This window comes from Arvicanthis niloticus, chromosome 13, assembly GCF_011762505.2.
Source record: "Arvicanthis niloticus isolate mArvNil1 chromosome 13, mArvNil1.pat.X, whole genome shotgun sequence".
NCBI lineage: Eukaryota > Metazoa > Chordata > Mammalia > Rodentia > Muridae > Arvicanthis > Arvicanthis niloticus.
In genome coordinates, this window is record NC_047670.1 from 60,834,674 (window position 1) to 60,852,958 (window position 18,285).

The 18,285-nt window shown below is 50.9% G+C and overlaps 1 protein-coding gene across 2 annotated transcripts in view; it reads left to right on the top strand.

The window, feature by feature from the left end:
- The window catches only part of Gramd4 (GRAM domain containing 4), a 73,633-nt gene that overhangs the window by 42,087 nt on the left and 13,261 nt on the right, over positions 1 to 18,285 (top strand). For both annotated transcript variants that reach the window (XM_034516890.2, XM_076911842.1), the window contains exons 4-5: positions 15,502 to 15,622; positions 17,186 to 17,259. In XM_034516890.2, coding sequence (XP_034372781.1) covers positions 15,502 to 15,622; positions 17,186 to 17,259 — 195 coding nt within the window. The remainder of the gene's footprint in view (positions 1 to 15,501; positions 15,623 to 17,185; positions 17,260 to 18,285) is intronic.

The following is an 18,285-nucleotide window of genomic DNA, read 5'->3' on the forward strand; positions in this document are numbered from 1 at the left end:
TACCCAAAGAGGTATCTCATCCTATTCCTTGATAACCTTTTTCGGGGAAGGGGGTGGGACTTTTCAAGACAACATTTCTCCGTGTAGTCCTGGTTTTGTAGACCAGGCTGGCCTCGAACTTAGAGATCCACTCACCTCTGCTTCCCAAGTGCTGGGATTGAAGGTGTGGATCGCCACCACCCTCCTTGGTAACTCTTAAGGCAGTTATGGCATTTCCACTGATAGTGTGTGGGCTTCTCCTGGCAGGGTTTTTATTTTTCCATTAATTATGGAAGATTTTGAATATACATGGAAGCAAAAGCAGAAAGCATCAGAGGCTCCTGTTGACTTGCGCCTGCCTCTCCAGGAGCGGATTCTAGGCCAAGGCTGGCTTTCGCTCCTCCCCCTCTGGGTTGGGCGAAGCTCAGCCAGCGAGCGCGCTATCACTTCATCTGTAAATATTTTAGTAGATAGCTCAATATGTTTTAATGACAAAAGCTGAGAGACCAAGATGGGAAGCTGAACAACACACAGCTTTTCCCCGATTGCATCAGAGACCGACTGGAGCTGGGATCTCCCTGATAGGTTTTTGACAACTCCGAATTGATACCCAACAAGGTCCGTGGGCGGGAACGGCTGGCGTATCTCCTCTGTCTTTTGGTGCCTTCTTCTCTCCTCTATTCCTGCCATAGTCCTTGGTGGCTCACTCACCAAGGCTGGGATTCCCTGCTGGATTCTATGGATAATGCTCCATAGAGTCACCATGTCTGCCATCCCTCCTCCACAGTGATGGATGTGGTTGGTGTTTGGGGCAGCCTTTTGATGATATTCCTGTGCGTTGCCCCGAGGCATGCTGCCCCTGACGTCACAAAGAGCAGGCACCTTGGCAGAGTTTTCAGACTGGTCGATTTTGTTTGTCCATAGTTCTTGCTCCACTGATTAGCTAATGAGTTTCTGCCAACAAATTCCTGTTTGCTCTCTTTGCCTTGAGATACGGTAAGCATGGGAAAGGCGAATGCACAAACTTCCTCCCTTTGTGACAGAGTTTTAAATATTCCACCTGAGACCAGAGAGGGTCCCTGCTCCGCTGTGTGTTCTAGAATCACCAGGAGCTCCAGTAACAAGGAGTGATCACAGAGTTACGGCCTCTGTGTGCGCTCATATTTCTGCCTCTGGGATGCACAAGCCTCATCCCTTGGTTTCTTGGCCTGTTCATAGTGGGACAAGATAGTCTAGTTCCTCCCCCCCCCACCCCCCCCCACCCCCGCCATTAACACTTCCCGTGCCAGTGCTGAAATTAACTACTTTTCCAGGTAGCCCTGGTTCTTTTCAGTGGAAAGTCATCTATAGAGATCAACTGAGGATTACAGGACAGTCACTGTATCTGGGAGTCATCGTGTCTTGACCATTACAATGACCACGGCTAGGGCAGTATGAGTTCAGACAGGTGACTCTATAGGAACAGACAGCCAAGACTCCTGGGTGTCTTTTGGTCATCACTGGGTACTGTGTCTGTGTCTTCAACTCACACTGGATATGTTTCTCAGAGGCAGCAACAACAGCCGTACTCAATTGTCTTATCTCACAATAATATATGCCAGTCTCAGGACCATCGGGGCATGGTGGTCAACACCTATGATCCCAGAGCCGAGGAGGCAGAGGCAGGAGGAGAATCAGAGGTCAGCCTGGGATATAGAAGGAAAGGAACGTTGTCAAAACCAAAGCAAACCCCCACAAACACCCTGGTGTGGCAGTGCACATCTTTGATCCCAACTTGAGACAGGAGCCAGGAGGCAGGAGCCAGGAGGGACAGGAGGCAGGAGGGACAGGAGGCAGGAGGCAGGAGGCAGGAGGCAGGAGGCAGGAGGCAGGAGGCAGAGGCCAGCCAGAGCTGCACAGAGAGATCCTGTCTTAAAAATAAAACATAAAAATGCCAGGGCCACCACCAGCCTGGGGACCACTGGGCCCGGTCTTTGGTTTTTACCACTTTTGTCCCAAGGGAGCATCTCACAAGGGAAGCATCAGTGTCTTCATTGGAATGCCACCTGCACAGTTGGTTCCTCTGCCTCCTGGCCCCACCATTGAAGAGTGCAGGGCCGGCTTCAGTCATTTCCCCCACCCCTGATGTTTATAGAGATTGCCTTTGTTTGGCTGGAGTCTATTTCGACTTTCCCACCCCTGATGTTTATAGAAATTGCCTTTGTTTGGCTGGAGTCTATTTTGACTTTATTTCAGACCCAGAAGAAAGTTACAAAAATTGCACTGAGAATGTCTGCATGCTTCTCCTGGAGTTACTCCTCAAAGTGTAACAATGTTGCCACACTGGTGGGTCTGTGGGGTTTTATCTGTCCAGCTGGCTTCCCACCATCTAGCTATCTATACGTTTACATATACATGTGTGCATCCCCCATTATCTATCTCCCATCCCCCCTCATCTATGTAGCCGTCCACCCACACATCCAGCCATCTTCCATCCATCCATTTATACATCTGTCCACACCCTCCTAACCCATCAATCCCCCATGTATCTATGCATCTCACCCACTCACGCATCCATCCACCACATCCATCTCTTGCCCACCAGCCCACCCATCCACCCACCCCTCCATCTCTCATCCACCTACCCGTCCATCCATTCATCCATCTGTCCATCTATTTATATGTTTTTTTTTTTCCTGAGCCACCTGATGGTCTGTTTCAGACATGGTGCTTCTGAGTTCCGAACACTCTTGCCATGTGTCCTAAAAGCAAGGCTGTTCTCTTATCTAGCCTCCACGTGCAGTGTGCAGCTATCAAAACCATGAGGTAATGTTGCTATGCCATCATCTGGTATGAGACCTTATTGCGGCCTCACAGTTGTCTCGCGTCCTTTTTAGCAAAAGGAAGTTCTGGTCACACGTTGCCTCTTTGGGCTTCGAGCTGCCTCTTCAGCTTGTTTCCTGAAGCAGGTGTTTTTCTGAGGCATGCGGGTAGGTTGCTTATAGAATGGGCTCGGGTTTAGATGTTCTCTGTTGCTTTACAGAGACTCGGGTCATGTGGCTTTTGCCCTGAATGTCACAGACGTGATGGTGTGTCCTCAGTGCCGGTCACAAGGTATAGGATATCACCTCACCTCATTCTGCATGATGCCAAGAGTTCCTTGTCAAATTCAATTCTTATAGCTATCTAAAATGATTGCACTTGGGGTTGTAGCTCAGTGGCAGAAGGCCCGCCAGGCATGCTCAAGAGAGGGCCTGTGTCCCGTCCACAGTACTGAGGGAAGAAAAGAAGCACCCAATCAAGAAAAACTGTTTACAGTAGCATAAGCCTATGGTTTCAGCTCAAGGGAGGCTAAGCCAGGACGTCACCTGAACCCTGGAATTCAATACCAGCCTGGGCAACACAGTGAGACCCTTTCTGAAAGCAGATTTTTAAAAAGATAATACCAAGTGGTTTATCTGGCTGCACTATCAAGTGATAGTCAGGGAACTTGAGTCTCCTCTGGAGTCTCGGTTTTCTTCTAACTTAATAATCCTTGCTCTTGAGTTTTGTGTTTGGTTGTACCTTCCCCTCTAGATAAGGGTTAGCACACTCACTCTATGCACACTTGCGTTCTGTTCTGGCATTCACTCTAGGATGGTGCCAAAGATCCTCCCTGCTCTGTTTTCTGTCTGTGTCCCCAGTCTGGGTGTGGCCTAATCTACTAAATTGCCTGTTGGTGACCGATTATACCATCTCCAGCCTTCTGCACTGGCTATTAGTTATAGGCAGCCCTTCCCAGCCCTCTGCACCTTGAGGGTGGGGTGGGACCTATTTTTATACCCGAGGCTTGATGTCTGCGGTATAGTAGGTGCTGAGTGACTGGAAGAAACTGCAGAAAAGCCTGGCAGGGGTGGAGTTTGCACAGAGGAGCCTGTGCTTCCACCCAACATGGCATCCCTCACAGTCTCCAGGGTAATACAGTCTTAGAGTCTTGAGACACACAGATAATAAGTTCTGGCTGTCACTAAGCCTATACCACATGTGCTGGCCTGGTGGCTCCTGTTGCACCTGGTCGGCAGGGGAATACCATGTGTATGGTGGGGAGAGCTGCCCGCTGGCCTAGAGACCTGGGCTTCTGGCTCTTGCTTCCTTCTTTCACTAACAGCTCTGCATGAACTGTTTTGGACCTTGGCTCCATCCATAAGCACCTAAATGATTAGTGTTCAGATTCCATTCAACCCTCTCAGCTGTCCTTTCTCTCTGACAATAGCCTGTCATTCTTCACGGAAGAGGGAAATAGCCCCAAGCGCCTAATAGGTTTCTTCAGTGATTAAATATTGAAGGGTACAGATGTTCCCAGAAGAAAATGACACAGAATGAAGAAGGTGCAGCTGAAAGGTGCCTTAGTTCCAGCCAAAGGCAGGGGCCTAAGCTTGTTAAAGACTGTAAATGAGTGAATGGTGTCCATGTCTAGCAAGTCTGAGGTACATTTCACTGGATTATTGCTCGCGGGACCTGAACACATTCAATTCCAAGGCCTATAACCGAGTGTGCATTTATTGATTGCTTGCCGCATACAGGCTCCGAAAAGTGAGATCACCAGCACTGTAAGGCATGCACACAGTCTCTACCTCAAAACAGCTTGGCATGCAGTTGGATTTTGGAGGGGAGGGTGCTTCGTGCCTCTGGAGTCTCCAGGTTGATGGTTACTGGGCTGGGCTATAGAGCTTTGTATGGATTGAGGGTCTTTCTGAGGTGACACCTCCCCAGTGTAATTTCTGCTGGCACCTCCCTGGTCAGTCTAGAGGAGACTGCCCTGGGGATTGTGCCTTGTCTCCAGCTCCTGACACCTGTGCAGTGGTATGAGTGGATTCCCAGTGGAGGCAGCCAGTGGATAGCAGTGATTCCGGAAGCATGTGACTCAGAGGGAGGAGGCCTTTGCTCCAAACCCCTGACACGCCTAGAAGTCCTCTTCATCCTAAACATGTGTTGGGGGTGGGCTAGAATGTCTGACCCTCGATCTGTGGGAAGACTTCTGGAAGAAGGCAGGAAAGGCTTACCTTTGGATGTACAGATTCAGAAAAAACAAACAAACAAACAGACCTTGTAACACAGGTTAGGCTAAGGTGATTGATCTAGCTGATCAGAGATGAGCAAGACCGCCTCACTATCAATCTGTGGAAAGCAGAAGTCCAGGAGCAGCCAGAGTGCCTCCAGGGTTCTGAAGAGTTGAAGCAGTCAAGAGACCAGCTAGAGACAGAGCTAGGTTTGTTGTTGACAAATGTTCCTCTAGACCTAGGCCGCTGGGGGGGGCCTGGCCTCCTAACTCTGCCTCATCCTATAAATTAAGTGCAAAGATAAGCCCCAGGGGACAGAACCTGGGAGGGTCTGCTTCTGTCTTTAGTGTGAAGCTGGTGAGAGGAAGGGGTCAGAGACCAAATTAGGACTGAAGACTGAGATAAGCCAGACACAGGTCCCATGGAAAATTTTCCAGGAAAAAGATGAAATCGCCCCCCCCCCCCAAATTAAAGCTCTGGCCCACTAGGCCCAAAGTTTCATATTTCTGTGTCTGGGGTATGTGTCTGTGGATTAGTGATGGAGTGCTTTTCTAGCATGTGTGAGATCCTTGGGTCTGTACCCAGTACCAGGGTGGGGAGGAGCCCCAAACCTTTGCTTTTCTACACCATTCTGTTACCCAGTAAAATGTACTCTTGAAGACTTCATTGCAGATGAGATATTTGTCCCTAAGACTTGTCATTACTCAGGATATAAGGTCTTTGAGCACAGAAGCTGAGCCTGTTTTCCAAACCCCTGGCCTGCCTGTAGCTTAAACATCAGAGGAAAATACTCAGATCCCCTGGTGCTGGCTCTGGAGCTGCTCCCAGGGCCAGGCCTCCTGCAGTATTGGGCTGAGATGGTGACATCATAGGTTGATGTGTTCATCTGCTGCGTCATGCTGATGGCTGATGGCTCCATTATTGCTGTCCTGGCAGGATGCCTTGAGCAATGACAATTGATTGTCACAGAGAGTGTTCCAATCAGGAGCCACCGTCCATCTCTGTGACCTCCGTGTGGACTGATAACCTGCCTTACAGGCACAGCATCAGCTCCCAGGACCATGAGAGGGTATCATCCCATCCCTGCTTCTGGGTGGCATGTTGGAGCTCCTGTGTTGGCAGTAGAGAGAGAAGACTTGGGCCAGTGGCCAGTTATCCTCCGCCGCTCCCAGTGGTCCCCCGTGGGAAACCTCATGTAGCAGAGACACTGTCCAGTGGCGTGTGGAGTGTGTTGTACAGCCCTGTGGGGACAGCAAATTACCTGTCTATATTGGCATCCTCTGGCTGGATTTTATGGGAGGGAGAGAAGCCAGCTGCTGCCTCATCTGTATGGTCTCAGAGCCTGGCAGCTGCAGGGCGCTCAGTACACATCTGGGTGGATGTATACTGACTCAGCAGATCGCTGGCTATGCAAGCCAGAGGTGCGCACATAGCTAATGGGATGAGTGGATAGATGGTCGGAGTGCTACCCCGCACCCAGGCATGCCTTTCTGTACACCCAAAGACATTCTCCAGCCATATCCTCCTTTGTTTACTACCTGGTGTTTGTGGTCCCAGGCACAGTGTCTCCTTACCAGTCTTTACTCCCTAGCATGTGTATTGAATATGAATCTTTGGGGCTCATGTCACCTTGCTGGTGGTAGGGTGTTCGTGCCTGCCCTCCTGCCCATATTAAGCAGGTACCGGGTATTTAGCGATGAGTTCGATGCTTTGAGGAAGTTTGGCTGCTGGGGCATGGTTGGAGGGACATGTCCAGAAGATATGGAGTGGATAGAGCAGACACCTAAGAAAAATTGTGTGTATGGCTTTTTGCCTACATGTATGATATATTCATGCACCACATGTGTGCCTGGAACCCATGGAGGCCTGAAAAGGGCACTGGATCCTCGAAACTGGAGTTACAGGCAGCCGTGAGCCACCATGTGTTGGTTGGGACTTGAACCTGGGTCCTCTGGAAGAACAGCCAATACTCTTAGCCATGGAGCCATCTCTCCAGCCCTTGCCCTTCTTCTTTCAGACCCGAGGGCATCAGACTTTTGAATAACCACGTCTCTCAGCCCAGGGCTAGCCAAGGCTAGCCAGGGCCTCAGAGTTCAGCCCTTGAGCATTGGAGGCAGTAGCTTGCCACCCCAGCTCCCCATCTCATACTGAAGGGCCATGTTGGGCCTGGAAAGACAGCCATTCTGGGCAGTACTTCTGACTGGAATCTCATTTCTCTCTCTCTCTCTCTCTCTCTCTCTCTCTCTCTCTCTCTCTCTCTCTCTCTCTCTCTCTCTCTCTCTTCCTTCCTTCATTCCTTTCTTCCTATTTATTTATTTATTTATTTATTTGCACACAAATCTCAGGACACTGCCCTAGTCCCATAACTGACTTCCTAAACCCAGAATGCCAAGCCCAAGCAGCAGCCTGTCCTGTTAGAATGCTCAACGTCCAGAACTTGGCCTCACACTACCTGATTTTGAAGGAACATTCAGCTTGGTGCTGACAGTTCACCATGCTGTAAATGCCACTTCTGTGCAGAGCAATGAATAACACGGCGATAAGTGAGTGCTAAGAGAGCACACAGGCTGTAGGGGACACGGAGGGCAAGCGGAGTGGCCAGAGAAAAGGAACATCACAAGGGCCGCTTCACTGGGGCTGAAGGTGAACGGATGCCCTGAACTCAGGAGGCGACTCATACGTCGTCCATTGGGGAGGGCAAGGCATTGTGTTTTAGAAAGGTCCTTAAGGATAACAGGAAGGGAAACTGGGCTGGGAAAAACCTGTTCAGGTGCCCAGTTGTGTGCAGCCCAGCCTGGCCAGGGACAGCTTTCTTTTCCCCTCCGGGTGGCTTCTGTGTATATGTGCTCCAGTTGGGTGGGGAGAAATTTTATTTAAAGCTTATCATTTGATTTTCGCCCCCTCTGGCTAGGCCTGTTGCATCTTGTGCCAAAGGGATTCCTGCTTGAGAGATCTGCTTTTACAAATTTAAAAATAGCTTTGAAGTTGTTTTCCTTCCCCGTGGGCCGGGAGCCATGGAGGCTGCGCAGCCTGGGCAGGCCATGGCTGTGGGCTGAATTATCTCCTCTGTGTCCCCTTGCATCAGCATACTGAGAAGGGCAGAATGGTTTTCTTGGGTTCAAGGGTCCATGAGTCACCTGCCCTTCACCTTCCAGAGCCTGGGGAGGCTAAAGCCCAGAGCAGATGGGAGAACAGGTGGTCCCTCGTCTCCCATAGCTTCTGTCATGCGTGTTCTGTGAGGAATCGTTTGCTGTACCAGGTCCCTCTGACTTCAGGGTCTCCCCCTTTTGAGTTTGTTTTGCCTCTTTGCTTTGGAGATACCTGGCAGTCTCCAAATAAGGGTTGGGTATGGGGATCAGAATCTCTTCCTTCTTAGGGTCCCCAAAGGTCACTATCATAGGTGACCTAGTACTTTTAGACCCATGTAGATGTAAAGGTCTACCTAGACACAGAAATAGCCCCCTGGCTTTCTCTCTTCTCCACATTCATTTTGTTGTCTCAACATCGCCATGTGGGTAAGGATGGGGTAGACCTTGTCCCTCAGGGACTGTCTTGGTTCCCTCTGGTGCTGTGCACCTGAGTCATCTTGCTTGTCTTCCTGGTAGTTCGTTTGCTGGTCTGCTGAAAAGAATAACACGGTGATAACATGGTTGTCGTGGGAGCAGAAGCCTAGAATGAAGCTTCTAAGTTGTGATATTGAACTCTTCTTCTGAGGTACACCCTGGGGACTTAGATTCATCTTCAGCAGGCATTCCCACTCCTCTGGCCTTCTGAAAGTTCCATGGCCATGTCTGCTGTGTAACCAGGCCAGCCGAGTGCATGGAGTCACCTATGGCCAGCATCAGGCCATGTACAAAAGCTAAACCCTGGTCTTGGAGCTATGCCACACCATCAGTGGCATGTGATACACAGTCTCATGGCTCTGCAGCATTGACTCTGTGGTCTAATGTGCTAGGCAATGGCTTTTGCCTAAATCCTCACTTGTGACTTAGACACAGTATGGCTTTCTCACTTGACCGAGCCTGTAAGAGCCCTGTGTGGAAACAGGGCTCTGAGCTTGTATCTGTCTCTGTCCTCAGACTGAGGGCACAGGAGAGCTGGTGTCCTTCTGCTGTGCAGCTCAGGGTTATGTGAGTGTATTATAGGATGGCACACCTATTGCCTCTGGCAGTGTGCTGGCCATTGGTCCCTTTCTCAAAACTATTGGGTTTTGAGAAAGTCTATGTAAGCATTCATTGCCTGGGCTGCCTTGGTGAGGTGCTGGGAGTCCTGCTTCTGTGTTGGGGGACATAATTGGAGATAACAAGAGAGTGAGGTGGGAGGGGGACCCTTTCAGCTGGGGGGGGGGTTTCCTGTACCCAGGAAGGCCAGTATGCCCATTAGAGGAGGGCTTCTTGTTTTGTGATGCTCAGGGCACTGTGAGGCTGGAAAGTCCTCTGTGGACTTCCATCTATTGGGGGCTCCTTTGCCCTGTCTGCTGTTATCTCAGGGGAGAACATGGTAGGTAGAATCTCGATTTCCCCAAGAGTGTTTACCCCTTAATCCCTGGAACCTATGCGTGTGACTATTCCTTCGCAGATGTGACAGAGTTGTCAGCCTGAGGTGAGAGAGCTAAGATTATCTATGGGCGCAAAGCAATCCCAAGGAGGCTGGTGGGTCAGATGGAGTTGGGAAGGATGGAGATGAGTCAGTATGAAGTCAGTGATCTTTGGGAGTCAACCAGCCAATCGGAGCACGGTCCTCTGGATGCTGGAAAGGATGCAGTATGCCCAGTCTTCCCACCAGCCTCCAAATAAAACCGGCCCATTGACACCTCTATTGGATCAAGCCCAAAACACCTGTTTGATCTCCGGACCTTTTAAAACTGTGAGATGGAAGCTGGGCAGTGGTGGCGCACGCCTTTAGTCCCGGTACTTGGGAGGCAGAGGCAGGCAGATTTCTGAGTTTGAGGCCAGCCTGGTCTACAGAGTGAGTTCCAGGACAGCCAGGCTACACAGAGAAACTGTGTCTCAAAAAACAAACAACAAAAAACACAAAAACAACAACAACAACAACAAAAAACCAAACAAACAAAAACTGTAAGATAGTGTCTTAGTTAGGGTTTTATTGCTGTGAACAGACACCGTGACCAAGGCAACTCTTATAAGGACAACATTTAATTGGGGCTAGCTTGCAGGGTCAGAGGTTCAGTCTATTATCATCATGGTGGGAACATGGCAGCATCCAGGCAGGTATGATGCAGAAGGAGGTGAGAGTTCTACATCCTCATCTGAAGGCTGCTAGCAGAATACTGGCTTCCAGGCAGCTAGGATGAGGGTCTTACAGCCCACTCCCTCAGTGACACACCTGCTCCAACAGGGCCACACCTTCTAATAGTGCCACTTCCTGGGCCAAGCATATACAAACCATCACAGATAGTGACTGTTGTACTAAGTCAGGATGTAATATTAGCTGCCACAAGAAGCTAATTTGTAGATATTCAAGGTGCTCCATCATCCTACCATTCACCCCATGGGAGACCCCATGGTCTGTCATGGGTCAGTCCAGCATCACTAGCCTCTGTGAACAGTAGGGGTTATATTAGAGACTGAGGTGACCCTTCCCCAAGTCATAGCAGTGACAGGCTTACAGTATGGGGGATCCAAAGTTCTAGAACAGAAAGCTGGGACCGCTAACGGGCCACAGTTGGATCTCAAGACAGAGACACTGGGGATGGAAGGGGCTTCCATGGGCCTCGTGACTCCATTCCATGAGGAGGCTGGCTGAGGATGGCCTTACAGGCGGCCAGCTCAGCACTCTCTGCTTGGCAGGCAGTCAGCTTTTCCCTCCTGCTCCTCCTCTCTTAGAGGAGGAGCAGGAGAAACCGATGACTGGGGTTTGTATTGCTATTGTTCTGTGGAACGACAGGACCAGGCACTGCATCTGACCTAAATGTGTCACCGTGGGATGGAAGCTGGCCCACATTACTGAGACAGACACCATCGGGGCTCATCATTTCAGTTGCAGAGAGAGGGCCTTGCAGGGAGCCATTAGCTGAGGGAGAAAGAGTTCACGGAAAGAAAGGCTCAGAAATCCCACTGGTTTTTATACACCCAGCTTTCCCCGCCTGCCACCAGAAAAAGGTGCAAAGCTTCTGGGGCTCTGCTGGGAACAGACAGGCTGACTCACTAAATTGGCAAGGGCTGCAGTGGACCTGCCCCTGCAGCTGAGCCCCTAATGGCTGGGGAGGGCAGGTAATGCCTAGAGCCGGGCTGCAGAGGCACACCATAGAAGAAGCAGTTGTATATTATTGCAGGGCTGAGCTTCTGGGCCCTTGGAGTCCTGGAAGGGGCTAGTGGTATTTGTGCTGCAAGGAGACTTACACTCCTCCAAGGGGGCTGCACACGTGCCCTTCCCCACCAGAGAGAACGGAGAGAACGTTGTCTGCACCCTGCTCATCTTGGGAAGGGATCTCTGTGCTCACATCTGCATCAGCATTGCTCCAACCCCACTGCCGGCTAATCATCTGCCGTGAATGGAACATGGTGATGAGCTCTCTGATATAGTGACACCAGGAAGACACAGACATTCACGGGAGGCCAATTAAGGAAAGCCCAATTTCCTGTTCCTGGCTGAGCAGCTTGCATCCTAAAGATTGAGAAGAATCGCTTTCGATCTTCACATGGGCTGGGATCCAAGAGGCCATGGAGGGGGGGTGGGGGTGGGGGTGGGGGTCAGGTGATCAGGCAGGAAAGTATCCAACCCCCAGCCTCAGCCTTTCTCCCTCAATTTCCCTCCAGCAATACCAACAATGTAAGGTTTCTTAGCTCTGTTTATCTGAGGTGTCAGAATTGTCAGTATAGAGACAGAAGATGGAACATAGAGACCCCCCCCAGGCTGAGTCTGCTCATACATCTGGTTCTTTCATTTTTAATTTTTTGAAGATTCATGTATTATTTTTAAGTGTACTTGTGCTGGATAGTTTTCTGTCAACTTGATGCAAGCTAAAGTCATCTGAGGGGAGAGAATCTCAGTTGAGAAAATGCCTCCATAAGATCCAACCTTAGGGTATTTTCATAATTAGTTTGATATGGGCAGGCCCAGTCCATTATGGTGGTGCTTTCCCTGGGCTGATGGTCCTGGGTTCTACAAGAAAGCAGGCTGAGCAAGCCATGGGGAGCAATCCAGTAAGCAGCACCCCTCCATGGCCTCTGCATCAGCTCCTGCCTCCAGGTTCCTGTCCTGCTTGAGTTCCTGTCCTGATTTCCTTTAGTGATGCACTATGATATGGAAATGTAAGCCAAGCAAACCCTTTCCTCCCCAACTTGCTCTTGGTCATAGTGTTTCATCTCAGCAACAGAAACCCTAACTAAGACAGTACTTGTGTGTCCATTTGAGTTTATGTGCACCACATGAGTGCAGGAGTCCACAGAGGCCAAAGGGCATCGTATCCCCTGGAACTGGAGTTGAGGGTCATGAGCTGTCCGAGATAGATGCTGGGAATAGAACCTAAGTCCTGTACAAGAGCAGTAAGCACTCTTATCTTCTGAGCCATCTCTCTAGTATCCCCACTCGCTTAATAAAAAGATGTATTTCCACATCTGGTTCTTGAGCTGGCCATGTGTAGTTGCCTTAAGTGCAGGCCTGATTAACTGTCCCGAGTAAGTGGCTGAGCAAGGCAGATGGGTACCTTTGGGAGAAAGCCCACTGGTCATCTTAGTGGAGGATGTCAGGTGGTTGATCCAGCCACCTGCTCATTCACTGAACCCCGATAGCTCTTCTACTGTACCCCTATCCCAGGCTGTAGGATGGGCCAGGCGGCTGAGACTTGGGTCCTGAAGAGGGAGGCTTCTGGCCTGTCTGTCTCAAGTGATCATACAGTCTCCCTGTTGTTAAGAGGACCAGCTTTCTTAGCTTTCACCATCTTCCATCCATCCCATAGGGAAAGGCCTAGGGCAACAGTCTCCCCCAGCATTATAGACAAGGTTCTGCCCACTAGGGGGTCAAGGCTAGGCAAGGGCTAGCATTTAGGCTTTCCCAGTGGGTCCATTCATTGGCTTGAGGCTGCTCTCCAGGCCCCTCCCATACATCTGCTCTGGGCAGCTTATTTTCCCCAGTTAGTGTCCCAGGAACTTTGACAGGCTAAGACACAGGAACTCAGAGAGTGTCTACCGGTGAAGCTGTGTGTAGCTAGGTTCCCCACAGCTGTGCCAGGCAGCACTGGGGGAATAGAGGCAGCCTTTACCTCACAGCCGGGATTAGCAATAGGATAGGCAGGATACCCTGTGGTATCTAGAATTCATGGGCTGAGGACCCCAAAAGTCCAAGGCCCTCTGCTGCCTCTACAGTGACCCCACCTTGCCCATCAGTGTGAAGCAGCTGCCTCTCCCTGGGAATCTAGCCACGTGGTCCTGCTCAGAGGCTGTAGAAAATAATGTTGTGTAGTTCCTTTGTCTCGGAACAGCACAGGGCAAAGCTTGTCTTTTCCTGCAGAGATTTCCCTCCCCAGGGCTCAGCTCACCAACCCCAGAACTGGAATGCTCTGTGTGATTGAAACCAATATTGACCCAATAACTGAACCAGCAGCCACAGGCCACAACTGCAGTGGACTTCTGCATAGACAGTCCTTAGATCACATCTAAGGGTACTGCTATCCAGGAAGCCAAGCGCAGGACACACAGACATGCCCTGACCTTAGCCCTGGGTTATCATGGCTTTGTACCTGCCTGAGCCTTTGGAGGCCAGATAAGGCTAGGTGTGGGCACTGACCCTGCCTCCCCAGGATGTTCTTTAGAAGTGACCTCCACATCATCCCAGGAAGACTAAACTCCACATGAGGCATTCCTGTCGTCTATGGTGATAGGAATACCATGTCCTGGTTGTCCCCTTGTCAGCATTGGCAGAGTCCATGACACGCTGTCTAGGGAGCTATCCTTACCCTGTGTTTTCTGTGGCTCTGGAAATAGCTGGGAGCTGGGCGTGTCCTGAGGTTTGAGCTGCCCTGACCCTTGCTGATATCTTCCTTGCTGTGAACCTTCTTCACGGACAGCTCTAGGTACTAAGAGACCAGGGTAGGCTGCAGCTCTGTGAGGTGACATAGCTACCTAGGTGGTAGGACCCTGAGGAGATTCCCTGTGGAACTGGGTTGGTCACTGCCATTGTGAGCGGGCAGAGCTGGGTCTTAGAGCTCACCTTGAGGTGGAATGTCAACCTGTGAGACATTCACAAGGCAGCTCTGTGAGAGACCTTGTCCACGGGGCTGTCCCACACCAAAGCCCGCCACTATGCTAGTTAGCAGCGGGGCCTGGATCTTGGGCTGCGAGCCTTATTGCTCTACCTGACTACCTGGGATAACATCCCCAGATGGTGTTGCTGGCATAATCTCCTACTTCCGTCCACATTTGCTCCTTCCCATTTACAGTGGGCGAGCCCTCCAAGGCTCTCAGGTAGCCTAGATACTTCTCTTCTGACCCCCAGCCCACTGTCTGCACCCTGCCTCTCTCTGCCTGGGCCCTACCCTCATTGTCCCAAGAGCGCTGTTTCTGTTCCTGTCTACCTGCCTGTGGGTTCAAGACTGGCCAGGGCAGGGCTGAGGGTTGTCACTCAAGACTCCCTCCTGGCTCAGCCTGAGCTGTCTGTTGGGACGATGGAGGAACTGAGCACAAAAAAGCAGTGTGTTGAGGGCAGTGGCCCTTCACCATCCGAACCCTGGCTGCCCCTTCTTCTCATATCAGTATGGAAAAGGTGGAAGGGGACAAACGTGCTGTTGTGGGGCTGTGACATGTGTGAGTTATCTCAGCACAAAGGGCAATCTTAAATGACTTTGACCTTACGCTTTGACATCTGTAGTTTTAGGCCGCTGCCCTCCTCAGTCAGCTCCTGGCTCCCTCTACCCTCCAAGCTGCCAGGTTTTCTGCCTGACGCCCCTCCCCCAGCCATCTGCAGTCCAGCTCCTTAGTTTCATCCTGGGCTCAACTCTGATTTGACCTTCATGAGGGTCTTTCCGGAGGTACCACACCCTGTTCCCAGACCTCTTACTACCCTCAGGCTCCCCTGCATTGAGGTGGCCTGAGAGCTAGCTCACCTCTATGCTGGCATCCCCTGGAGCCTTTAGCCTTTCTGTCCCAGTCCTGTAGACTCAATCAGATGGTGGTGTGTGCCCAGGGTGTCCTGTGTGATGGTGATTTGGCTAAAGGGCTTTTGCACTGTTATTGAGCTCAGGAAAAACCTTCACCCATGCTCTGCCCCAGTCTTGTCTCCACTATGTGAGAGGAGCCCCAGTGAAGAGCCTCCTCCCCCAGCATACACCCCAGAGGAGGGCTCCGAGGAGCTCCTGACACCCTCATAGACAGCAGGCAGGGACCAGACAGTGCTGTCAACTGAACACTCAGCAAACTTGAGAAAGTTCACGTGCTCTGATTCCTTACTTATCAGGAAGGAACCTATCTGCTGTTCTCAAGTTGGCCAGTGTTGTCAGAGGGGACAGTGGGTATAAGTGCTGATCACCTGGCTCTCCTCTCCACAGAGGAGGAGCTCCGGAAGCTTCGAGAAGAGACCAACTCAGAGATGCTGCGGCAGGAGCTGGATCGGGAGCGGCAGCGCCGGATCGAACTGGAACAGAAAATGCAGGAGGTGCTGAAGGCCAGGTGAACCCCACATTCATCTTTCTTACTGCTGTAACGATATCCCTGAAGCTGGTACTTACAAAGAAAAGAGGTTTATTTAGCTCACAGCTCTGGAGCTTGAAGAACTCAGAGCTGGCATTGACTCAGTCCTGGTCCAACTAAGATGTGGAAGGAAAGGAACATCCTGGTCATGACCCAGGAAGTAGAAAATGAAGGTCTCAGGAGAAACAAGAGGCCTCTTCCCTTGCTTTATTCTAAGGACAGGGAAGAGTTCAGGAGCCTTCTGGAAGCCTGCAAGTGGAGGGGTTGAAGTGAGTGACATTTCCCAGGGTCGGGGGAAGATGTCCTAGTTCCTGATCATGTTAGTAAACTGTGGGGAGAGAAGGGCCGAGTAGGGACAGTTCAAACACATGCGGTGCACACTTTTGCATACCACTCAACACATGTACATGTGTCTTAGGGTTTCTATTGCTGCGATAAAACACCATGACCAAGAAGCAAGTTGGGGAGGAAAGGGTTTATTCAGCTTACACTTCCACATTGCTGTTCATCACTAAAGGAAGTCAGGACAGGAACTCAAACAGGGCAGGAAGCAGGAGCTGATATAGAGACCATGGAGGGGTGTTACTTACTGTCTTGTTTCTCCTGGCTTGCTCAGCCTGTTTTCTTTATAGAACCCAGGACAACCAGCCTAGGGATGGCACCACCCACGATGGGCTGGGCCCTACCCAACTGATCACTAATTGAGTAAATGTCTCATAGCTGGATCTCATGGAGGCATTTCCTCAACTGAGACTTCTTCCTCTCTGATGAGTCTAGCTTGTGTCAAATTAACACACAAAACCTACAATGTTTATAGCCCACATACCCCACAGGTGCATGCTCACACTGTATCCTAAAGCTGCAGGGACAGCTACTGTGTGCCCATGGCCCAAGCCAGTGCAGGCTGACGTGGCTGGTGTCCTGACACTCCAGAGGTGTGCATAACTGGCCAGAGAAACAGGATAGAGTTGCCACCCAAGGGATGTGACCCAGGCTGCTGCTGGGGTATATAACTCCCTCAGGGTGTGTAGTTAAGTGTGTAACAGCAAGAGTCTAACAGGATAAAAAAGGCAAGACTCCAGCTGAAGGCAGAGCTTGAGGAGGCTGTTACGCCCAGTAAAGACTATGAGCTGAGCTGGGGGCAGGGAGCCAGGGAGATGACTGGCATGGCCTTGTGGAATCCAGCATAGCCATATTGGGGTATCATCCAGCTTTGGCCTAGTGTGGTGTGGGACAAAGAGATGAGTGGTATCCTCATTAGTAAGCTATTTTTTTTTTCTGAGCTTAAGGATGAAAAAAGCAACTGTGTTAAAATTAATAGGAATGGTGAGAGATTCTTGCTTATGAGACTCCACTTGCCTATTGAAAAATAGACCGTGTGGTGCGCCCATGGGGAAATCACCTTGGCGCTTGCTGGGCTCTGTCCTCAACAGCTCTCCAGCCTTCAGGGCTTCAGGAGCTGGCAGATCCTGCGCCGGAGTTCGCGTCCATGTGGGGCTGCAGGCCTTTGCACTCATAAACTTTGCCTTTGTCCTGTTTAAGGTCCGAGGAGCAGCCAGCACAACCTCAGCAGCCACCAAAGGGACAGAGCCAGACCAGCAATGGCACAGGCACAGGTAGGCCCCTGGGCAGGGATGGTTCTCTCCCTAGCCAGGCCTCTCCCATGTGGGACTCTCCTGCCATCAAAACTGAGTCAAGTTTTGATGTGGCTCAAGTCACCCCAAAGGTGATCTCATTTCCGTGCACAGATGTTACATGTTGTCTAGCCAGGCCTCCTGAGAAGCACCAAAAGGCACACGCTGGTTATGCCACAGTGATTCGCTGACCTGTTCCCCATGACTGGTCATCCCATGCGGGTATTGAGTGGACTGTGGCAGACCACGACAAGGAATACCCTAGCCTCCCAGGTAGGGAACAAGTTCGCTTGTTCCTGCCCTAGCACCCACGTCCATCTTGCCACATACTTTAGCTTCTAAAGTTGCCCTTTAGGGGAGAAGGGAAGTCCATCCTCTCTACATTTCCTGCGGGCCCTGGCTGTAGCCTCACAGTGTCTGTCCAATGTACTGACCATTCACAAGGCTCTCCCTCCCTATGCCAGTAAGCCTGGCATAAGCTATGGCTTATGTCATTGGTCCAGGCTGCCAGCATCGGGAAGAGGCCCAAAAGAGGAGGCCTCTCCTAAGGTTCTCCCAGGTCCAGCCTCACTCCACCCGCTGGCAGCCAGCCCCAGTGCAGGCCTGGCAGCTGCAGCCCCTGGAGGTGGCCTCCTTGGGTCATCTGGAGGATCCCTGGCCAGTTCCCAGGCTTAGATGGAGAGCCCTTAGCTTGTGAATCTTGATTACCCTACCAGGAGAAGCACAGAAAACGCCAAGGCCCTTAGTGCTTGGCGGTAGTGAGGGTAGAGAAGTATGGGGTCACCCAGGTCCTTGCTCCTCCACAGGGCTGGGGACCCCTTGTCCTCTCAACAAGGTCAGGCCAATTTCTTTCTTTCTTTTTTTTTTTTTTTTAAAAAAAAAGATTTATTTTTATTTTATATGTACTAATGTTTTGCCTTCCCGTATGTCTCTGTACCATATAAGTATCTGGTGCCCATGGAGGCTAGAAGAAGGGGCATAGAATCTCTTGGAATTGGAGTTACAGTT